The sequence below is a fragment of the Rhipicephalus microplus genome, chromosome 6, assembly GCF_043290135.1.
Source record: "Rhipicephalus microplus isolate Deutch F79 chromosome 6, USDA_Rmic, whole genome shotgun sequence".
In the NCBI taxonomy this organism is placed as follows: Eukaryota; Metazoa; Arthropoda; class Arachnida; order Ixodida; family Ixodidae; genus Rhipicephalus; species Rhipicephalus microplus.
This window is the reverse complement of record NC_134705.1, coordinates 134,712,500-134,737,179: the sequence shown is the minus strand read 5'-3', so window position 1 is coordinate 134,737,179 and position 24,680 is coordinate 134,712,500. Positions and strand designations below refer to the sequence as shown.

The 24,680-nt window shown below is 46.9% G+C and overlaps 1 protein-coding gene across 1 annotated transcript in view; it reads right to left on the bottom strand.

Moving 5' to 3' along the window:
• Window positions 1-22,572, bottom strand: part of LOC119182179 (uncharacterized) — a 52,690-nt gene extending 30,118 nt beyond the window's left edge. The window contains exons 1-3 of the mRNA XM_037433265.2: window positions 22,114-22,572; window positions 20,254-20,639; window positions 18,064-18,168 (exon numbers count right to left, since the gene is read on the bottom strand). Coding sequence (XP_037289162.2) covers window positions 18,064-18,168; window positions 20,254-20,639; window positions 22,114-22,316 — 694 coding nt within the window. The 5' untranslated portion in view covers window positions 22,317-22,572. The remainder of the gene's footprint in view (window positions 1-18,063; window positions 18,169-20,253; window positions 20,640-22,113) is intronic.
• Window positions 22,573-24,680: the final 2,108 nt, after the last annotated feature.

Genomic DNA, 24,680 nt, shown 5'->3' with positions numbered 1-24,680 from the left:
AATACCACAGTTTACTTTGATGAGTTGACATGTTATATTCGCCAGTTTCTCGACGATGACAACATTTAATGAATCGAAAAACATTCTAACAAGATAAGAACAATAAACTTTGCTTTGCTGATTTGACTCAATACGCTTTAATATCTCTTCATGATTCAAAATCTGCTTTTTAGAAGCAATATATTTAATATGAGTTTTTAGAAGAATAACCTTTTCAAATAAAAAACTAAATAAAATGAAACAGTTAAAGGCTTAAATAACACTCGAAAAAGCCATAAGCAACATGTTACAGGACCAAAGCCATGAAGACTCTGCAGCAGCAGCAGCAGCGGCATTAAAAATCAGTAACCAGAGAACTAAAAACCACACGAGGCTTTGGTATCAAATTCGTCCCCACACAAGCTTGCTTTGATGCCTTTTGGATCTTGCAATAGACAGTAGAACTTTCAGATGTTGCATTTATTGGCTGGTTTCCTTAAATAGCACATGAATGAGACATCACTGCAGTAATAACATCTAGAACTTCAACTGCCGAAACCATACAATACGATTATGAGGATTACCATAGAGGAGAGCTCCGGAAGTGTCGGCCATTGGGTGTTCTTTAAGGGGAGACGCGGGTCTTAGAAAAGTAAAAAATGGCCAAAAAATCAATTTTGAGAAAAACGCATTTTTCGAATCTTTGAACCTATAAGCACCTCTCCTCAAATTATTAACGCTGAATTCGATAAAAAAAAATAGGTTAAAATCTATTTTCAAACCATCACGGGAGTCGCAAAACAACCCGCAAAACAGAAAATTTGTTCGAACTTCCCGCGCGCGCCGCCAGCGAAGCAGCCGGCGGATTGGCGCCATCTTGGGCTTGTTTTGAAGCTGGTTCCTTTGTGCGCGTTTTGCGGGCTCTCAAAATGGTGTAGCTCCAACACAACGACTTCCCTCCCCCGTTTTGCGAAGCCGTCTGCCGGACCGCTGATTGGCTAGAGCGCGCGCGCGCCGGCGAGCCCCCCCGTCTCGCGCTTACCATTGGCTGGCGCGGCGGCGCGGCCACGAATGCTCGCTCTTTTTTTTTGTTTGTTTGGTTTTGCTCCGTCGGCGCCTGCTCTCGTGCGTGTTATCTAGTCTGCTACCCGCTCGGGTACCGACGTCGCCGACGTATACGCCTTTCTGCATTTCGCCGGCATGGCTTGGGAAGCTCGCCTGAAGAAGAACACTCGTCAAGCTTTCGGCAGGAAACGAAAGCGAGCGTGGAATGCGCGGCAGAAGGGAGCGGCCTGCGCGCCGCCGAGAACGCCGGAGATGGCTGAGGCAGCGCATTCTGACGACAACGGGCTGTCGGAAATGCCTGTTATTGCAGAGGCAGCACATTCAAACAACGACTCGCTGGCGCAAGTGCCTGTTATTGCCGAGGCAGCACATTCAGACGACGATTCGCTGGCGCGAATGCCTGCCGAAGCGGTGCACTCTATTCGGCCCAGCTGCAGCACTTCGTCGGATTATCACGTCATCGGATCGTCATCCGGCACTACTGGAACCATTCAAGGTCGTGTCGACACGACGTTTTACTCTGCTTCACAAATCTTCACTTTACTCGGCTTCACAAATCGCGGAGGGAGCACCTGCAGAGCAGTTCAACAAAGGCAACACTTGCAAAGCGACATAAGCCTGCAAGAGACACTGCATACAGCCCTGGCATGCTGTAGAATTGTAAGGATATCTGGGACAAAAATGTGTGTTTTACTTGAAATAGTGTTTTATGTATAAAAGGGCGATGTTTTTATATATAACATATGTGTTCCTTTGGTTTTCAGTGCACTAGAACAGCCACAAAGTTGAAGACTGGGTTCCTTATACTGATTCAACGGCCAGTACACAGTTTTTAAATGAGCCGTGGCAAATATTTTGGGAAGGTGCATTGACACATTTGGTACAGCCATACTCACATAATGTAGAGCTATACAACGGTGCCAATTTTATTCCTCTAGCTTCACTTTAGCAAAAGTTACAGTTATTAGAAACTTTAAATGCGTTTTTCTCAGTTCGATGTTTTTGTGCACCACACTAAACCTTAGGGGTTTTTTTATATGTTACTGTTGATTGAGAATGACAAACTTGGTATCATTTTATTTGTAATAACATTACCTATGGGGTGATGCTATTTTGATTACTCTAGAAGCATACTGTTAATTACAATTATGGATAGTAATGAGCGAAAATTGAACAGAATATCCATTGTAAGTGCTGGTCTGTTTTCTTATCTATATAATGCCTAAAAATTAATAAAAATAGCATCACCCCATACAGAAAGCCCTCAGCATAGGGGCTATGCATTTATTTTTTGGATCTGGCTTGATTAAGTTGACAAAAAGCCCCCAATTAAGTGCATAATTAATTAAGTTACAGATGTTAATATCTTTTTATCCACTGAAGCTATTTCAGAAACAATTACATATTTGAAATCAGCATGAAAAACTGTCCAAGATGGTGAGGTTTGGTCAAGATTGAGCCAAAAACAGAAAAACAATTTTAAAGACCTATGTCCCCCCTTAATGTTTGCCAACATAGCACAGTACATAGGCCTTGAGCCTTTCACTGCCATCGAAATATGACTGTCACAGTTGGTATTGAACGTCCTACCTTCCGGTCAGAAGCTATGCACTGTAACTACTATACCGCCATGGCGGACCAAATCGTGCATCAGTAATTGCTCTCCACTTAAACAGTTTGAGGTGACCGAGTTTCAACTAGCTACTCAGCATAACTATATTATTTTCCCGTGTTCAATAAGTGCAGTAAAAGCTCGTTAATTCGAACTTCATCAGACAAGAAAAATGTTTGAACTGAATTCCGAAACAGCGAGAGTATTAAGAAAGCAACCAACATATGTCTAACACTAATGCGTTTTCATTGACTTAATGAATAGGTAAATCTTGTACTTAATTTGCATACGAGCAGCGTAAAAGCCACAGTTTTAACCATCCTAGGCCTCTTTTCACAATTTAACTGCAGTGCCAGACCCCCATGTTGTAACTAGCATGAAACAGGCTCTGCACTATCCTCTAATTGCTGCCACCATCACCAACACCACACGCATGTGACAGTTTTTTTTTTTTGTGCAGGTAATCGAAAGAAATTTGTTACAGCCACTCAAGCCATAGTCGCCAACAATGTGATTACAGACAGTGACGACGCCTTTTCGAACACCAACGGTTAACTAGGTCTCACATGCAGAGAGACAAGCAGACAGGCATGAAGCATCCTGGCTTTCCAAATGTTACCATGCAGTTCAAAATGATGACTATGGAGGTGTGCACCGCACCGCCATGTTTGCGTTGTTCGTGAACATAGTTTTCGAGCTTCTGCCCCGCAAATTCGCAACGCTTCGCGCTAGGCATCGTCTGAATTAACAGAGTTGGGACCAATTGAGACCGAATTATTGAGTGTGTCATTAAAATGACAGTTCGAGGGTCAATATCTTGCCTGAAATGCGTTAAAAATGGGTTTTTTTAGTCGTTGAATCAAATACTTTAAACGAGTCAACTTATAAAAGAAAATTGCGTAAAGTTTTTTCTGCCAATTGCAAAGAGACAAAAAAATTCTTTTTGATTTTGCTTACATGGTTTATTTGTGAGGAACAGCAAGATCAATTCTAATAATCACCTATACAACTGTTAAAAAGTTATGCGTTTAAATAAACATCCTTGTGATTCACAGACTTATAAAAATAAGTGCACGAAGTGGGGTCTAGTGAAAACATGGAGGGAGAAAAGCCAGTTTGGATCCAATCAGCATCGTTGCGTCGCACACACTTTCGAGATCTTGCTCACGCATCGACATCTCAGTCTTAACTCATACAAGAATATTGAAAACAGGGTGTGGGTGCTGGAGACGAGGTTTTAACAAATGTGTCGTAGCGGCGCCCGCCGCTATCAGTCGGCGATCGGTGAAAGAAAGGAGGTGACGGCAGTCCAGGCGATAGGCAAGCAAGAAAAGCCCCGCCGTTTATTTTGCAGCGGTATAAGTAGCAACTGTGACGTCAGTACCACGTGTTTCCATACATGGGCCAGGCACGGTGAATCGGCGCGTCATGTAGGAGCGCGCTTTCAGCACACGGGAAACACATTCCGGCATATCCCCCTTTTTGCAAAATAACAGTGGTTTTGCGTGTGGAATTCAGAACATTCACACATGAACAAAACCCAGAACCCTTAGTGGTAACGAACCACGAACAAAAGCTTATTCATCAATACCGTAGCGAACCCGTCGCTTAACCACTCTGCCAGACCTGGTCACAGTCACGGAATCAGAAGGTACTGAAGTGGAAATCACAGCCTCAGAATCTGTAGGCACTGAAGCTGACGTTGAGGCGGTGGGTGGCGCCCTTTCCGTCGATACCAAGTCGGCTGACTCGCTTTCGTTTGGGAACTCATAGCTGCCTTCACGCTTCCCCTGTAGTGGCATGCGGTTCAACATTCGTCTGTTACGCCGCAGCGTAACCCCATGCTCGGTTCGTATTATGTAAGAACGGAGAGCAGCGGCTCTCGCTAGCACAGTTCCTCTGGGTTTCATATCCGTAACCCCAACAGAATCACCCGGTGATAGTTTATTTAACTTCTTGGCTCAGTGGCGTTTGTTGTAGTACTGTGCTTGCAACTTTTTGTTGGCTCTGTCTTTGATCGCAAGAGTAAGCAGCGGTGGCTGCACTAGAACGCAGGGCTGCTGCGCCATTGAAACTATTGTCCGAATACGCCGACCCATAAGGATTTCCGCCGGGCTAGAGCCGAGGAGGCCTGGAGTCGCCCTGTAGGCAAGCAGAGCCAAGTATGGGTCCTCGGATTTCAGTATCAGGCACTAACAAGATCGCGAATCAACGAAACGAACTCAAAGAACACGACACGCTACGTATAATGCAAGCTCTGTTCACCAGCCGCATTACAGCCGTACCTAAATTTGAAAACCGCTGAAATTTAAAAACTTAATGTCATGATAAGAAAGGCCACTAAAGTAGCCCTGGGACTTCCGCCAATGGCCTCTACCACACGTATCCTAAAGATGGGTGTCCACAACACATAACAAGATCTCATCGAAGCGCATTAGAACAGTCAGCTGGAGAGGCTCAAGCTGACACCCACGGGGAGCTCGGTGCTCCGGTATCTCAACTACAGCGACACGTCCATCGCCGATGCAGACCGGAAAAAGCGCATCCCGCTGTACATTAGAGAGTCGCTGTCCATCCCACCTATTCCACGCAACATGCATTCTACTTTCCACAAAAGTAGACGCAAGGCTAGAGCTAACGCTATTCGACGAAAGTTCAAGCAAGACCCGGACGCCCGCTCCACTGACACGGCCAAGTATCCGCATAAAAACGTGTACGCTGTCAGCGTCGTCGATTCTCAAGGCCGAGAATTAGCGTCGGCCACGGTCAACGCACTCAATTCCGACGCCGCAGAAGAATCGGCAATTGTTCTAGCAATCACAACATGTACAGATGCCGCGGTGATTTTCACCGACTCACAAGCCACCTGCAGGAGTGTTGCTAAGGGCCGTATCTCAGCCAATGCGATCAATATTTTGAAACGGCGAAGCACTCCACTCCCATACACTTGTGTATTATGGGTGCCAGGACACAAGGGTCTGCAGGGAAATGAAGCGGCCCACGCGGCTGACCGCGAGCACGTCAGCCAGGCTGCCTCCTGCCCACAGGACATTCGACCCGTCGTTGAAGAGACGGAAGTTGTTCAAAACACCTACTTGTTGTTACTCCAGCATTACAGGCTGGAGCGATGAGTATACCCTCTACCACACCCAAAACTGACAAAAAAGGAAAGCGTAACACTGAGACCCCTGCAAAGCAACACATACACACATGGGGCCCTAATGCACCATCTCTACCCAACGAGATATAGCTCTATGTGCCCGCTTTGCAACGTACGGGACACCCTGGCGCACTTGCTTCTTGCATGTCAGTGTATTGCCAGATGTAATCTGCAACAACACACGACTGATAACGAAGCAGGACGGACGAACGAAGACCTAACCGAAACATGGGAGGCGAAGCTCGCCCTTGAGGACCTGGAAGACCAACAACAACTCGTCGCCAGGGCCAAGAGGGCAGTAGAAGCCAGAGGGTTCCTGGACTAAGGAGCCCTCCCACCTCAGGGTGACACCGGGCATTGCTCGGGGCACTATTTCAAAATAAACGTTTACTTCTGTTTCTCTCTGGGTGACGAATCGCACACAAGTAACAGGTTCTTTTACTTGCCATGCGAGTTGTTCGCCGAGGCCTGGCGACCAGACTAGTTTTTTCGCCAAAGCTCTCGTCTTTAAGATGCCCTGATGCCCATCATGGAGCTTGGTTAGTACTTCTTTTCTTAGGCATTGAGGTACAACCAATCTAGTCCCCTTTAGCAACATGCCATTGCATTCGACAATTACGGCCTGTTCCAGCCATTACGGAGCTATGTAGCAAGGAAGTTTTGGTTTTTCTGGCCAGTCTTCGCGACACAACTTCAGCAAGGCTTGACAAACAACGTCCGTCTTTTGAGCATCACGCACTCTGTTAACAAAATTGTCGCCCGTTCGAAGCCCTTGAACACAAGATTTAACAAATGACAAGTCTTCCGAGACGGTCAGTTCACTGGCGAGTTTATCTGCTTTCATCGGCGCTCGTGAAAGAGTGTCCGCCGTAATCAAGCTTTTGCAGGGAAAGTACACAATTTCAAATTGATACCGCATCAACCGCATTCTGAAGCGCTGCACTCTTGGCCTCAACAAATCGATAGGCATTTTACTGAGCAACGAGACAAGAGGTTTGTGGTCTGTTTCGAACGTCACATCGATACCTCGCATATACTCGTCAAATCTTTCAGCAGCCCATGTTAATGCTAGTGCCTCCTTTTCGACTTGCGCATAGCGCTGCTCGGCTTTGGTCAATGACCTTGAAGGGAACGCTATCGAGCGGTGCTCACCATTACGTTTTTGGAAAAGGAAGGCCCCGAGACCAAACGAGGAGGCATGCGCCGAAAGTATGGTGGGAAGTTGTGGATCGTACATGGCCATACACTTTGCCGAGCAGATAAGAGCTTTAAGCTATCGAAAGCTGCATTCTAAGATGGACCCCAAACCAATTCAGTCTCTTTCTGCAAAAGCGCGCGTAGTAGGGCAGTGGTTTGCGCTAAGTTCGGCGAAAAGCGGCCTAGGTGATTGGCCATGCCGAGAACACTGTGCAATCGTGAAATATTCGAGGACGGATTCAGCTCTTCAATGGCTCTGAGTTTAGCCAGATCAGGCTGTATGCCTTCTTCACTTAGAAAGTGACCCAAAAAGCTCATGCTTCATGCTCCAAATACACACTTCGCTTTGTTAAGCGTAACGTTAGACTGGGCCAACCTAGCTAAGACATTCAATAGCCTAGAATCATGTTGCTCTTTGCTGTCGCCAAATATGAGAATATCGTCCATCAGGTTAACGACACCAGGAAGGCCTGCCAGGATTTCAGACATTCTCCTTTGCAAGTACTCTGAGGCTGAAATAATACCAAACGGCAACCGAGTGAAACAGTACCTCCCAAACGGCGTAATGAACGTGGTCAGTAGTTCTGAGGCTTTGCTGAGTCGCACCTGGTGGAATCCAGAATTCGCGTCTAGTTTGGAAAATTATTTCACGCCGGCAAGTGAGCCTAGTGCTTGGTTTACAGTAGACAATGTATACCTTTCTCTTAGGACAAACTTGTTCAACTGCGAAAGGTCGACACAAATCCTTACGTTTCCCAAAGGCTTTTGTACGGGAACAACGCCGGCGCACCATTCGGTTGGCTCTTCGACTGCCCGAATTACGCCCCTTTTTTCCATCTTATCCAGTTCCCGCTTCACAGGTTCCTGAAGCATTAGAGGAATCCTGGGTGGTGCACTTACTGCAAATGGAACTGCGTCTGGTTTTAGCCTGATTGTATACTCCCCGGGCATACAGCCTAAGTCGTCAAAAACCTGAGGGCACGAAACTTCGTAGTCAGAGTTTTTCTCAGCGACAGAGTCAGCGAACTTAATTACTTCTAATGCTTCCAGAGCTGGCAAACCTAGCATTAAATGGTGCAAAGGACTGATTGATTGATATATGGGGTTTAACGTCCCAAAACCACCATATAGATGCCGTAGTGGAGGGCTCCGGAAATTTTGAACGCCTGGGGTTCTTTAATGTGCACTGTTACGACCGGCCCTGGGGAGCCAAGCAGGAAAAGGTTGGGGGAGAACCGGTTCTTGACCTGACGGTGTCGTCCACCCCCACCTCCCTATTCGGGTTCCTCCTCGCCGGGAGAGCTCCGGGGTCCGCTGTGCGTTCGTGACCATGTTTGGTAACATTTTAGGGCGCCGTGACCATATATGGACCTCGTGTTGCGATGTGCCACTCCATGTGTTGTGAGGTGTGTTTCCCCCTCTCTCGTGGCCGAGGGGCCGGAGACACCGTATTGGCTGACGATGCGACGGGGCGCCCAGTGTCAACGGCGCGGCGCTATAAAATGCCGAAGACGTTTTGTATCACACGCATTCTTCTCTCTTTGGGTCAGTTGACCACTTCTCCACATGTAAATAAATCTCTGTTGTTCGTTCGGGCGCTTCTCGCTGAATTGTTGGACGATGGATCCTGCGACGGGGCCAGCTACCGAAAACGAGACCGGCAGGACCCGGAGTCACAACAACTGGATGGCAGCGGCGGGATGCTGATAACCCCGAAAGCGACCACTGGACGGAGTGAGCCCGAAGTTCAACAACGGGACGAAAGGAGAAGGATTACACGAGCTCATCGACTTCCAAAGGGAATCGAACGGCACTTCTGAGAGGCACGACGCCGGAGACATGACTGCGAACTGGGTGAGTGCCGGCTTTCTCTGTTAAATTTTACCAGGCATTTACTCTATGTGTTAAGTAAAAGCTGGTAGAGAGGGGCTGTCTTGGTCATTGTGTTAACAGATAACTTGCGTCAGGCGGAAATTGTGTGATAGCTTGGTTAAGCTCTTTCTGTCAGTGGCGTCAAGGTTAACAGTGGCAGGGCAGGATTCCGTATAAGAGCTTTTTGAAGCTTTATTTGTAGACTAAGTTAACGGAAAACATGAGGCAAGGCAGGAACCTAGAGCTGTCGTTGCCGTCAAGGTTAATTAGTTGCAGGACAGGAATCTTTGTGGAACAGAGACAGCGGTACTGGAGGCAGCCATGAATCTGAAATCCCTGCGAAAGTCCATGTTGTTGCTACTTGCAAGGGAGTTGAATCTGGAGGTGTCGGACTCTCAAAGAAAGCCAGAGCTGATAGAGGCGATTCTCGCATTGGGGGCGGAGGATGACGAGCTGTCAGAATGTGTCGAGGAGATTCAGGAGAGGCAAGCGGCAGAGGCCGAAAGAAAGGCGGCCGAGGCCGAAGAAAAGGCGGCGGAGGCCGAAAGGAAAGCGGCAGAAGCCGAAGCAGATAAGATGCGAAAGCACGAGCTTGAAATGAAACGCCTCGATTTAGAGATTAGCCATAATAGTAGAGCAGGAGGCAGCGAGGCATCCGGTACAGCAGAGCGGGTCAGGTTCAAAATGACGGACCTAATGAGATCGTACAAGCTAGGGGAGGACATTGGGCTGTTCCTCGTCAACTTTGAGAGAACTTGTGAAAGGCAAGGTTTCAGCCAGGATACATGGTCTCAACGCTTGTTGTCCCTACTTCCGGGGGAGGCCTCAGAAGTAATCGCGCGCCTCACGAAAGAGGAGGCTGACGAGTACAGTGAGGTAAAGTCGAGCCTTCTCAAGAAATACAGGTTGTCAGCGGAAGGTTTCAGACAAAAATTTCGCAACGCCGTAAAAGAGAGCAATGATTCATACCCGGAGTTTGCTTACAAGTTAATGGCCAACATGGGGGAGTGGCTGAAAGAGGCAAAGGCGTATGGGAATCATGACAAGGTGCTCGAGTGTATCGGTCTGGAACAATTCTATCAAAGGTTACCAGAAAAGGTGAGGTTCTGGGTGCAGGATAGACCAGACGTGAACACTGTAACAAAAGCCGCAGAGCTCGCTGAAGAATTCGTTACGCGCCGCGCCCTCGGGGCAAACAGCGAGCCTAAAAGGGAAAAATTCCTACGGCCGAATAAGGCGCCGTTTAGAAAACAACCGACAAATCTCGCACAAAAGGGTGAGGAAAACAATTCATCTAACCATGGGGCGTCGGCAGAGGCAAGCAAAAGGAAATTTGAGGCGAGAAAACCGGCTGCTTGTTTCAATTGCCACGAAACAGGGCACTTCGCGAAAGACTGCCCGAAAGAAAAGGTGGCCTTTTTATCTATAAATGAAGCCGACGAGAACATGAAGTTGTTAGAGCCCTATATGTACGACCTTACCGTGAACGGCAAGCAGTGTCGGGTTCTTAGAGACTCCGCAGCCACTATGGACGTAGTTCATCCGTCTTTTGTTCAGTCCGCACAGTATTCAGGAGACTGTGCCTGGATTAGACAAGCCGTAGAAGCAAACAGTCAGTGCCTTCCCGTAGCTAAAGTTGTCCTTAAAGGCGCATTTGGAACATTGGAAACAGAAGCCGCGGTATCGCCATATCTACCCCCTCAGTATCCTTACTTATTTTCAAATAAGTCAGATCAAATGCTGAAGGAGAAAGGTCTAACGTTGGGAGAAGGCATAGTGCAGGCACTGACTAGATCAAAGGCACGTGCGCTGGCTGCGAGAGCAACATTCACTGAGGCAAACAAGCCTCAAATCGACAACGGGCCTGGTTGCGAGTTGGACACCACGGAAACAAATCGACTTGTGCGAGAACAGGCTGCAGAAGCCGTAGTCGCGGAGGCAACCATTCCTAAAGGCGACGTTGAACCTCCTCCCGAATTGGAAGGGGTCAATTACGCCTCGTTGACCGAGCAAATAGAGAATGCCATTGCTCCCAAGCCGATTCCTGGTAGTACAGAGGATAGCACAGAGGGTGACACATTCCAGGTACTAGGAACTACAAAAGAGTTGTGTGTCATGCCAACTTCGGATAATTTCAGTCGGCTGCTGCAGGTGAGCCCCGCTTCATTAATAACCGAACAAAAGGGTGACCCAACGCTTAAGCAATTCCAGGACAGTTCGAAAGAGGGAATCGCCAAACGAAATGTGAGATTCCAAGAGAGGAGCGGCATACTCTATCGAAAATATCTAGATAGGCGAGGAGTAGAATTTGACCAGGCAGTCGTACCTCAGGCGTATCGTCAGGATTTGCTTAGTTTGGTGCATGGAGAATCATGGTCAGGCCACTTAGGCGTAAAGAAGACGAAAAATCGTCTCTTACAGGAATACTACTGGCCTGGATGCTTTAAAGATGTAGAGAGGTTTGTAAAATCTTGCGATGTGTGTCAGCGAGTGGGTAAGCCGGGAGATAAGGCGAAATTTCCAATGAAGCTGGTACCCGTAATCACGGAACCCTTTCGTCGGTTGGTAATTGACACAGTAGGTCCTTTGCCCAAGACAACTTCAGGCTACCGTCACATCCTGACCTTAATCTGCCCAGCTACTAAATTTCCAGAGGCGGTCCCGCTAAAAGAGCTAAGTTCCGTCGAAGTAGTGAATGCACTTCTGTCCGTGTTTGCCCGGGTAGGCTTTCCTGCCGAGATACAATCAGACCAGGGCACCATTTTCACGAGTGCCTTAACGACAACCTTTCTAGAGCGGTGTGGCGTGAAATTATTGCATAGTTCAGTCTACCATCCACAGTCGAAGTCGATAGAAAAGCTTCACTCCGTGATGAAGCGAGTGTTAAGAGCCTTATGTTTTAAACGGAAAACTGACTGGGAAATGTGCTTACCTGCAACGATGTTTGCACTAAGAACTGCACCACATGAGACAACAGGGTTTACGCCAGCGGAACTTGTTTACGGCCGCAGACTGCGGTCTCCTCTTCGTATGCTGAGAGAGTCGTGGGAAGGTCAGGGTGATGATCCTGTAGTAGTGGAATATGTCCTCACCTTATTGGATCGTCTAACAACAGCCCAAGAACTGACCGAGAGTGCGATGACCAAAGCACAGCAGAAGGCTAAGCTTTACTACGATCGGACCGCTAAAGCACGACACTTTGCTGTAGGAGACAGGGTCATGTTGTTGAGGCCCTCCCAAAAGAATAAGCTTGAAGTGCAATGGGTCGGCCCGGCCGAAATTACTCGAAAATTGTCTGACACCAACTATGTGGTAAAATTACCAAGAAGTCGTAAGGCACACCAGGTGTATCATAGCAACTTACTCAAACCCTACAAAGAGAGGGAAGCCATCGTGAACATGACTTTAAATGTTCCGGAAGAGGTTCCGGCAGAAATCCCTGAATTAGCTCCCGAATCGGACGAAGTCCCGATCGAGAAAAGAGTTGAGGATTTAGTATCAAAGTCACAACTAACAACGAAGCAGAAGCAGGAATTGCGTGGTCTTCTGACCGAGTTTCGGGACAGATTTGTAAGCGAGCCAGGCCGGACATCCGTCCTCACTCATGACATAGAGCTTACCTCGTCGGAACCGGTAAGATCTAAGACGTATCGGGTGTCTCCTCGCCGGCTTGAGCTAATAAAAGCAGAGGTTAACAGGATGCTGGAATTGGGTGTGATTTAGCCGTGTGAAAGTGATTACACTTCCCCGTTAATTCTCGTGGAGGTACCCGGCAAAGATCCGCGTCCTTGCGTAGACTATCGTAAGTTAAACCTCATCACCAAGGATCAGACATACCCAATTCCCCACATTGAGGAACGCGTCGAGAGGGTAAGCAGCGCGCAATTTATCTCAACGCTAGACCTAGTGAGAGGTTACTGGCAGGTGCCGCTTACCGAGAGGGCGAGCCGGTATGCTGCATTTATTTCACCATTGGGGACATTCCGCCCTAAAGTGTTGAGTTTCGGCCTAAAGAACGCGCCTTACTGTTTTTCCAACTTAATGGATAAGGTTTTGTGTGGTCAAGAGGACTTCGCATTGCCTTACTTGGACGACGTCGCCGTGTTTTCCTCGTCCTGGCCAGAACACTTGACGCATTTGAGAGCAGTACTGACACGCCTACGCGAAGCAGGTTTAACGGTAAAGGCGCCCAAGTGTCAGCTAGCACAAGCAGAGGTACTCTATCTCGGGCATGTTATCGGTCGAGGGCATCGCCGTCCCTCTGAAATGAAAGTGGCAGCTATCCGAGACTTTCCCCAGCCCCGAACGAAAACCGATATTCGGGCTTTTCTTGGAATAGCTGGTTACTATCGTAAGTACATCCCTAGATATTCCGACATTGCCAGCACTCTTACTGACGCGTTGCGCAAGACCGAGCCCCAAATGGTCGACTGGGATGAGGAGAAAGAAAAGGCTTTCCGCGTTTTGAAAGCGGCCTTGTCGAGCCAACCTTTGCTTAGTTCACCGGACTACTCGAGGCCTTTCATAGTCCAATGCGACGCTAGTGATAGAGGCATGGGGGCAGTTCTTAGTCAAAGGGATGAGGGGGATCAAGAGCATCCCGTCCTATATGTTAGCCGGAAACTCACCCTTCGCGAGCAGGTTTACAGCGCTAGCGAAAAGGGATGTGCGTGCTTGGTTTGGGCAGTCCAGAAACTGGCTTGTTATATTGCCGGAAGCAAGTTCATTGTGGAAGTGGACCACTGTCCTCTCACCTGGCTACAGACCATGTCCTCTAAGAACGGCCGCCTGCTGCGTTGGAGCCTCGTTTTGCAACAATATACGTTTGAAATACGCTACAAAAAGGGTGTACTCCATGGCAACGCTGATGGCTTAAGTCGATGCCCCTGACGCGAGAGGATGTCTCGAGAACTCTGGCATTTTTTTTCCTGACCTAGACAAGAGCTAGTGATTGTTTTTTTACTCTTTTAGGTGTACTTGTTTGAAAACGTTGAAGACACGGCTATCCAGGGTTTCGGGTTCGGTGTGCTTCCAGTGTTGTTGTTTTGTGTCACCTTAAAGTGTGAGTAACATTTTGAATAAATTGTGTATTTCCTTTAATATCAGTTAAAGGGGAAAATTGCCTGGTGGAGTTTGGCGGAATTGTCCGGCGCTCACCGGCTGAGTAGTTGTGTTTTCATGCGCGTATGTGATGTCTGTTGCGCCCTCAATGAAGCAGGTGTTGCCCTCTACTTCATCAAAGACGGTCGTCACCAAACCGACTGCCGGCGATGATCTCTCCGGACAGTGGCTGCAAACCTCAGCCCATCGAGATCTTCACCCCCCCGCGCGAGAGACTGTTACGACCGGCCCTGGGGAGCCAAGCAGGAAAAGGTTGGGGGAGAACCGGTTCTTGACCTGACGGTGTCGTCCACCCCCACCTCCCCATTCGGGTTCCTCCTCGCCGGGAGAGCTCTGGGGTCCGCTGTGCGTTCGTGACCATGTTTGGTAACATTTTAGGGCGCCGTGACCATATATGGACCTCGTGTTGGGATGTGCCACTCCATGTGTTGTGAGGTGTGTTTCCCCCTCTCTCGTGGCCGAGGGGCCGGAGACACCGTATTGGCTGACGATGCGACGGGGCGCCCAGTGTCAACGGCGCGGCGCTATAAAATGCCGAAGACGTTTTGTATCACACGCATTCTTCTCTCTTTGGGTCAGTTGACCACTTCTCCACATGTAAATAAATCTCTGTTGTTCGTTCGGGCGCTTCTCGCTGAATTGTTGGACGATGGATCCTGCGACGGGGCCAGCTACCGAAAACGAGACCGGCAGGACCCGGAGTCACAACAGCACCCAAATCTGAGCACACGGGCCTACACCGCGCAAAGGACTGGCGACATAACATGTTTGGCAGGAAGTTTGTCCCTTCCAAACTACATCTGCCTGAAACTTGCCCAGAACATTTAGTCGGGCACAGCTAGCACCTGTCAAGATGTCGTCGGCCTTTTCTCAGCTTGTGGGAAGTCCAGGAAACGATGCTGGAATTACGAACACTTCTGCCCCCGAGTCAACCTTTGCGAAAACAGGCACTGCATTAACCAATACCTGAACATATTGCACCTTGGCGCCGGGCGCCTCTACTGCGCCTAGAAAAATTTCCCCAGTGTCTTTTTGTACGGACGACACTCGTACCTTTCGCTTGTTGCTGGGAGAAGTCCCTTTGAGACACACCTTTCCAAAATGTCCCTTTACGCCGCAGTTAAAGCACTTCTGCGCTGTAGCTGGACAGTCTGTTCTAGGGTGGGAGTGGTTGCCGCAGAAGATGCACCGTCTTTCGTAACGAACTGCTGGCGGCCAAGTGTCCTCACTGCGGCACGGTTTCGTGCGGTGACCCACTGCGTCGACATTGACTTTTTCCCATGAATTGGACTGAGTGCTGTCGCGAACTTCGTTGGAGTTGCGAAGCTCTGCTTGTTGCTGCTGAACTGTCTCTTTCAGGCGGGCCTTCGCTAAAGCGGTCGCGAGAGATAGCTTCGGGTCCATTTGGAGCGACTTGGAAAGTTTTTCGTCCTGCAGGCCAACGGCGAACCGGTCTCAAATGAGGCGCTGCTTGAACTCTCCGAAGTCGCATTTTTCTGCCAAGATGTGTTGAGCCGTCATGAACTGGTCAATAGACTCACCCGGCATCTGGTGCTGCTTGTGAAAGCAAGCGCACCAGAAATTATTTTTGACCAGCTCAAACTTCTTCGATTCTTCTGGAGAGAGATTGAAGGTAACGAAGATGCCTCTTGCTTGCCGCCCCATGGTGTACAGCAGAGTGCGCACTTGCACCTCCTCAGAGCGCTTACTCAGGCCTGACACATATTGATAGTCGTCGAAGTGTTGTATTCATGCCGGCCACTTCGAGGCAGTGTCAAAGTCCAGCGGCGATGGTTGCTGAAGGCCCGGCGGAGGTGGCGGTGGTGCAGTGGCCATTGCAGCCTCTGTTTGTGCCGACGTCTCGATGGCTCTTTTTTTTTTTTTTCGGTGGCGTTAAGGGTGGGCGGACCACATAACTTCTGACACCATGTCGTAGTGGCGCCCGCCGCTATCAGTCAGTGATCGGTGAAAAAAAGGAGGAGACGGCAGTCCAGGCGATAGGCAAACAAGAAAAGCCCCTCCGTTTATTTTGCAGCGGTTTAAATAGCAACTCTGACGTCAGTACCATGTGTTTCCATACATGGGCCCGGCACGGTAAATCCGCGCGTCATGTAGGAGCGCGCTTTCAGCACACGGGAGACACATTCCGGCACAAAATGGGCTTGCCTTTTTCAGGGCTGCAACAAAAACACAAGTCCGCTCGTCAAAACGTAGGCTCCAGCACCCCTCGCTTCTTTCGATTACTGGACGCAGGTTTCTATCTTCTGCTCCTTGCTTTTCTTTTGGATCTTGACTCCACATACGACGGCCTGAGATTTACTGAATCAGATTCTGATTCGGTACTTGAGCAACGATTCGGAGCAACTGCCGCTAGGCTAACTGGCGGTAAAAAAAAACAGCATGCACTTCCACAGCGAATGCTTTGACACAGGTTCTTCCAAAGCTTCACCATCGAAGAAAAAAAAAAGTTCTCCCCATGAAAGTTTGGATTCCGATCCCCAGAAAGAAGGATGGCATCAAGCTTCTGCCAATATAACCATACGATGGCAAGTGAGTATGCGGAGAGAACTGAGAAACAAAGAGGTATGGCACGACTACTCCTTCATGTTCGTCCTGAAGACAAGCTGCTGGTGATTGTGGAGATTGGAAACGTGACCCAATGTCTCACGAGTGACCATGACTTCACAGGACAAGGAGGCTCCATCTCTGTTTTCAGCATATTAAGATGTTAATTCACCAGCAAAGCAAGCTTTTGGTATGGCTATGGACACAATGTCCTTTACACAAGGACTTCTTTCTAATGTGCACTTCAGGTCACAGTGGCTTCTCTACTGCAACTGTGATTTTAAAGCAACTGAATTTTATTGTATATGTGCTGTAGATAAAGTGCACCTGAGTAGTGCGTGAATGATGCAATTTCGTTTGCACAATAACAAAGTTATACGATTACTTTGAAAAGCAATAGTAATACAATGTCATTACTTTTGGCCAGCTGTATTTTGCCATATTTTTTCTATAAGTATTAAAAACTGAGAAAAGTAATGAGCAATGTCATTTATGTACCTTTTAGGAGCAATTTTGCCATCTCCAAAGTGTGCCTTGCACTTACAATAGTGCTATGTCATATGCTTCATCAACCAGAGAGCTGAGATACTCATCATTTTCGTTTCTTTCCAACATAGTAAACCGCAGCATACATTTTCCCTTTGTTAAGCATACCCACTCAGTACCACTATCCTCATTCCCTAACGCCAATCTTCGCAAGGACTGACACTTTTTGCTGTTCATTTTTGCCACAAACGATAGCAGATTGGAATAAACTAACGGAAGCATTCCTCGAGCACCCGTGACCATTTGTGCGGCAGCTGTTTTCTTTTATAGCTTGCTTATGATTGTATTACAACCAAGTTTTTATTTTTCCGTCTTATAACCAAAATCATGTTGTAAAGGCCACTTTGCAACCTTGCTTTCTGTTATTGGTATGTACTTTTGCTCACCCTGCTTGGACTTTTTGTCCACAGTGTTTTGTAAAAAAATAAATAAACAAAATCATGATTGAGTTGCGAGTGATAAGTCGTACTGGAACATTCACTGGTGGCCACTGTCGGGCCTTTATGCTTTTGCAATGCTTACCGTAACATAGTGGCAATTCAGCACTCACAACGAAGTCTGAATCATTAGTTTCTCAGTCTCCACACCTACTTAATGTAACATTCCACGGCAACCATGCAGAGAACCCAAAGCACGATCTGTTAATTCTTCTCCTTCATCTTCCCCTGTTTCCACTGGATCTGCTCTTCGTTGTCTGGGCCCATTAGTGTTATTAAAAACAGAAAGCCTTTTGTTATATTCTTGCTTGTTATAAGTTTCTGCCCTAATGTAAAAGACTCTTAAAACAAACTAAATTTAAAAAATTGTCATCCAATACAGTGTAAGTGAACTTGCATGATAATCAGTCCACTCTTTGTAATGTGAAAGTGTTTGTAGATGGAAGCATATGTAAACCAAAACTACTAATTTATGTGTGAATATGCATCCTTGCTGCTGTAGAAAATACCTGCATAAGGTAGATGGATTTCCCGGCTGCCCGAATGGAAGGCAACAAATGCGTCGTACGGCTGTGCCCGGCTCAAGTTCAGCAAGACGTGGGTTTCGGGCTCGGCTGCAACCATGATTAATAAAACAGCGGCATTGTTAACAATAAAAAAAATGATGCAGTAATGAAAAAGAATGCCAACGCCACATATTAGCATTTCCAAGAAACAAGGCAACATTGTAAATGAAAGCTGAAAAGAAAGAGGTAGTACAACTTTTGACTTATCAAACGCAAAAGTGCAGTTTAGATGGCTTAAACAGCACACACCTATACAAAGCACTAGAAAATATTGTGAGCATTCATTACACCCATCATCTTTATCTGTGCATTATAATCATCATAATACATTCGTTTATGCAACCTCATCGTTGTTGTGTATCATCATCATTGTTGTGGGTTCACCGTAGTAGTCAACTGACAGGCTGTCAGTCCAAATTAACATCTTCCAAACGAAGATTCACACGTAGTGGAGCTGCGGAGTATGCAATATTGTTCTCAATATTGTTAGTAGAGTCGAACCCTGCTACAAAGAAACTGACGGGGCGCTGGAAAAGTTTATAAACAATTGTATCGGGCCAGTTGGTAAGGATCCATCTTGCTAGGAAGCGCAGCCACTATAACAAAGAACACACAACACAAGCGCTTATAAGCGCTTGTGTTGTGTGTTCTTTGTTATAGTGGCTGCGCTTCCTAGCAAGATGGAAAAGTTTCGTTGGAGCGAAAATTTCGTTGTAGTGATATCCAAAAAATATAGCTGAGCTAAGCTAGGAAAACAAAGGAACGTTTATTCTCGAAATTCAAAAAGTGTCCGCTGCTTCCTATTCTTTTCAAGAAGCCTCACGATGCGATTCTCACCCATGCATAGCCAGGCCATGGTAAAAAGCATGCTGAAACAACGCCCACAATTGCTTTCTTAAACAAACCAAACAGTTTCATTAACATGTTAAAGAATGAAAAGTCAACTTGCCGCTGGCAGGCACTGAACATGCAACCCTCGAATTACACACTCAATGTTTTTACCATTTGAGCCACGGCGGTGACCATCTTCTCATTTGTTTTATCGGGCAGTTATGCGCACATGCACATTTTTACCCAAAAAGATACACAAAGGGACGACTAACGTGATAGCTCAAATGTAAGCGCATCAGTCACATATTCGGAAGATTGCAGGTTCCGTCCCAGCTGGGATCACATTGCCTTTTCATCCACATTAATTCCTCCACATAGGCATCCGAGTTGGTACCGTAAACTTCACATCCCCAGTACATCCCTCGACTTCATTATTTGCAGGTTTTCATTAACATCCAGCGTGGCTATTCAATCACCCTCGTGGCTTTGAACCATGTTGTGAGGTTGTGGGGAAGGAACGCAATTAGTGAGGGAGAGTGACACATGCTGGTCCAAGAAAGGGTTGCATCACTATGGAATCAGAAATAGGAAAAAAGTGAAGGATACCATTGACAGGGTACTTGAGAGGCAAATGCCGACTAGAACAAACAAAAAAGGAGAGGGCTCAATACCAAAGACACAGAATTGCAGCGCCCACCATCCAGGTACCCAAAGTCCTGCAGTTTAGTACTAGGGACTTCGGCCAAGGCTACTATCAATGACAATCAGTAGGCTGCCTTTCATCTGCTGAAAAGATGTTAAGCACTACTACCACAGGTACTCTGCGTAGTAACCACCCTGAATTTTGAACATTTAGGACATAGTAGTAAGAATAATTATTGAAAACATGCAAGTTTTAACAATTATCTTAATGTCATCTTCAGTATTGGCACAAAGTAAAAGATGAAAATTTGTGTCCAACCCAGCGAAACCCACAAAAAATTATTGTGTTGCAATGTTTCAAGACAGTACGCTATCTGATACGTGATAAGTTTGTTTTCAAGTGACGTATGTTTAGTTACGTTGTGTAAATAATAAAAGGTCCCGCTGCAGTTTTTCAACCGTAGGACCTCTTCCTCTATACTTTTTTTTGTTATTACTGTGAGAAACAATAAAGTTGAATGAACGCTCACATGGTCGGTGTATTATGCACGTGAAGATTGTCTTAACGATGCTATATTTTTACATTTCTCTTTTTTTGTTGTAGCTAACAGTGCCATTGCCAAATATACTCTGTAGAGGAAGCGAGGACACTACGCCTACCGGTTATGTGCTTATCCAGGTCCCAGGCAAAAAGAGAGCTCATCTTTGCCCCCGACGCCGTCCCGTCGAAGCAGTAGTCGCCCGTTCGCTCGGCATGGTTGAACCCATCGGGATTCACCAGGACTATGAGGTGTAGGTCGACTTTTGACAGGAGATTTCGACTGACGGCCCCTTCGACGGTGTGACTGGGCGCCGAGAGTCCATTGAAGAGCTGCCGCAGGAAATGCAAGGCACTCTCGACGGTCACGAGCTCACCCCCACGCTGCCCGAACAGAAGTAGCGCGCGAACCTTGTAGCTTCGCAACTGCGGCACTGAGTGCCACGTGCTGTCGGAGAAGTTTGCCAGCCTCACGACCAGCTGGGAGAGGCCGTTGCCGGATTTGAACCTGGGGCAAAGACAGTTGAAAAACACCATGCAGGAAAGTCGTTCTACGAGATGAAAAATGAATGAATATGAACAGACATCACAATGAGTGCACCGTTAGAGATGGACCGTTGTTGCAGATACCGAATGGTCACTTCATGAATGAATGCAGACAACTTCAACGAAATATTTGTAGTCATTAGGTTAGTTAGCCTGTCGCATCTTACGAGCTTGCTAACATTGCAAGGAGAATGTATGAGAAAAAAAGGCAGAGGTAGCAACAAAGAGCATGCTATTTTAAAAATCAAGCCTCTTACAAGACACTGGCATGTATCATGAAAAAAAAAAAACTTCATTCTTTCAAATCAACAAACAGTGCAATTATCAAGTACGGCATAACACAAGGTATGACGATAAGACACAAGAAGCTAACCTAACTCTATAATGTAGGACAATTGTCCCAATATGAACACCTATGAAAAAGAAGCATAAACATGCCATCAGATGCCTTGACAATGGGACAGCGGAAATAACAGAGGCGCACTAATGCTATCATGCACTTGCAAACAACATTTTAAGATAGCTGCGAAGTAAGGGTGGAGCAACTCTGTAAATTCGCGCCCTGGCTGACAGTCCGATATAAGCTGCAGCTTTTGTATAATTAGAAGCTATGCAATATCAGCGTCAAATGAAATACCAACAGCGGCAAGCCTTCGCGATGGTATAGTGCGAGCCATCCAGTTATCACTACGAACAGGCACGCATATATGCGTAAAGCTGCTGAACAGGATGCGCGCGCCTGTCAATGGTGATAACTGGAGGGCACGCACTACATTATTTGCCGCTGTTCGGGTTCCAGTCGACGACGATAGTACACTCCCCCAGAAGACTTATTTCAGTTTCAAGCGTCTTTGTTTTCAACATTCGAGGTTGATTTAAAATGTTCGATATGAGATCATTCTCTCTGCGATTACGTGTTCAAGTTACACGCACTGGTAGAACTACCCGAGGCAACAACAAACGACAACCAGTTACACGGAATCGATGTGTAAATGCTGCGATGTGTCAGACCTTATAGGTAAACAGATGTGGAGTTGGCCTTTAGGATGAACTCTTTCAAGCATTACACGGACAAAGACAATCCACAGGTGCCCCCTTATGATGCCACCAAAGCAGTACGGAGAAATCTTACTGTGCGATCCGGCGAATTCCGCATTAAGCCGCAATACGCAGGCGCTATGAAGTACTTGGAAGGGTACATGTTAGCTGACGCTGAAGGGTAACGAGCCATACATAGGGCAACCATTACAATCTCGGGCAGGGCAAAGCGTTGTTACGGATGTAGCAAATGGGTTCTGCGTGAAAACGAATTTGCGATTAGCAGTCACCAAGCGATAAGCTTTCATTTGGAATAAAACTAACGATTGCACCTACTTTTCCTAAGCATATGTAACGACACGAGAGAACGCTTCTTCGGGAAATCTGACAAGCATTACCTGTGATCAACTTGAACGTAGGTCGGGTAAGTTTCAGCCAAGGCGGCGACTTCGGCATACACAGCGGATAGGTTGTGATAGACCGTGTAGTCAGGTCGGCTCTTCTCCAGTGCGAAACACCAAGACGTCCTGTACAAGACGACCAGCGCAGCGACTAACGTGGAAGAGCTTAACAAAACACGCCATGTGTTAGCCTCAGCCATGGCTTTTTCATCAGTCTTGCGAACTAAGCTACGTGAGCTTGCCGGCTACGTCAGTCGTGAGTTTCGGTCGCAGCGCTTTCGTTGCGGCGAGACGAAGAAAACTCGTCATAGTGATGGCCAATACGACAGTCCAAAGCCTGCGCGGATTCGCTCGTCTATTTTCTGACAGACAGACGATACGAGTTGCGTGACATGACGCGCATGATCGAAACAGGTGTCAACGCACAAGCAAAAATGCAGTAGCGCGCCATTTTATTTTGCGTCGTCGCTGCCGATGGCGATTAGCAGCTGTGATTTCTGCTTTCGGTTTCACTTGCGGGAACAGTACTGTGGTGGTTAGAAGGCACCATAACAGTACGGTGCGTTTGCATGCAGCGGCCGTCACACGGCAACACACTGGTGCAAGAGGGCACACACAAGGAAAATTGATCATGCCTGAAAGGTGGTGTGTTTTTGCGGTGTAAGCAAAAAAGAAATTGAAGTTGGTGATCAGAAACAATATTATTATCATTACCATGAATGCATGAAAAACATTCGACAATTTGTGCATGTATGAAAAGAATAGATAAATTAGCTTGCTGTGCGATGTGGACGACGTGAAAAATATTCATATGCGCCATGCTAGTTTCTGTTGAATAAAGCACTCATTTTTGTGAGTCTGGGGGTGATTTGTGGTAGTCTCCTTTCCTCAAAGCTGCATGCACTACCGGCAGTGTAATGAGAAAATATGTCTTTTTACAGTAGCGGGAAATCAGCATTGGTTGTGTGGAATCCATACTCAGCCATACATTTGTAAGGGAGCCACATTGACTTCTTGTAAACGAACTGTGTATTAAACTGTTCTAGATTTGTTCCCGATGCTTTAGTGATTGTTGAAAATGTACCTTTGCAAGTTTAATTGAGCATTAGTTCTAACTAACAATTATAACTGCTTTTAAGCATGAATTCAACTTTAGAATTACCATTTGAATAGCACCTGTAAATAGCGTACGTACACAATAAAGTTTTTTTTTCTAATTTTAAATCTTGAGCACTATGAATTCGTTCATGAACACGTGCAAGTACGTTGTGGTTGCAAAAGCGATAATGTGATGCGCCACTTCTGCATTCATTGCTGCGCTTCTCAATAAAAGTTAGACCACCATGAAACTACAGGTTCGTGCTGGAAATGTGCACGGGCCGCCATTTCACAGCCCGGCCCACTCCCGATGTTTCTGTAGCACAAACTGCGTGCAACACAGGTCATGAATCGGAAGTCTGGGGATCACCCCCAACCCCCCATTTTGAATGCGGAGCATTTCTTAGTAGGTGATGGTGCCGTCCACAACTCCACTGCGCATGCTAGCGTATTGTGCTTCATGCCACATGTTCGCGTCTCGTGCCAGCCCATGCACGAAGACACCCACCAAACAAATTTTCACTTCCCTCTCTCGCCTTGCAAGGCCGACGCAAGCAGTATCTGCTGGAACATCCATCCGTCCGTCTGTCCATTAATCCATCCATTCATCTGTGGCTGTAGCGGGTGCGGAAGGTGAGTGCGCGTATTACGCATGCACATATATTAAAATTGCTTATATTAAACCGGAGTTTCGTATTCGCGAAGAACTTATAAGGACAAGAAAACTATATATAAAGGTGAAGGTGTGGAGGCTTGAAGCGATGACGTACTGCGGAAGAGCAAATTCCGCTGAAGTCAAAAGTGTGAACGACTGGATGATGACAAGTCAACTTGTCGGTACTTTGTACTATACTCTCTTCGGCGATTTCTCATACCCATAAGAGAAACGCATTCGCTGGAATCGGTCTTCCGGACTGATAGGCCTTCCCATCTGGGTCAACTCGAGTGGTCATAGTCTGTTGGTTAATATATTAACTGCAGGTGGGGTCATCCTGGCAGTGTTGACGTGCGATTCCTACGCCTGTTGGTCTTCTTCGCTTTTTGGGGGGTCTATACAACGCATGGCGCAAATGTTTTGAGTGTCTCGCGCCTCACACTCTTATTTTCTTATATATTTATTTATTCAAAATGCCTTACAGACCAATCAAAGGGCATCGATCAAGGGGAGCATCAGTAAATACATCGCAAACCAATACAGACAAAAAAGTCAGCTATGCTTCATTGTAGCGATTCTTCTTCGAAACACTTTTCCGAAAGACAGAGTTGTTTTGTTATGTGCAGGCACGTGCGATAGTTACGGGGATGAACCTGAAAACTGAAACGTATGGGCTGTTTTGATTTAATGTCTGTAGATGGTGCTGGGATCGCGTTTACGAACCAAGCTCTGCTCTTTTCCACCGCTTAGACTTCGCCGTTATATCTGCGATATACAGCAGTGCGAGCAACAGCTTTTCCTGCAAAGCAAA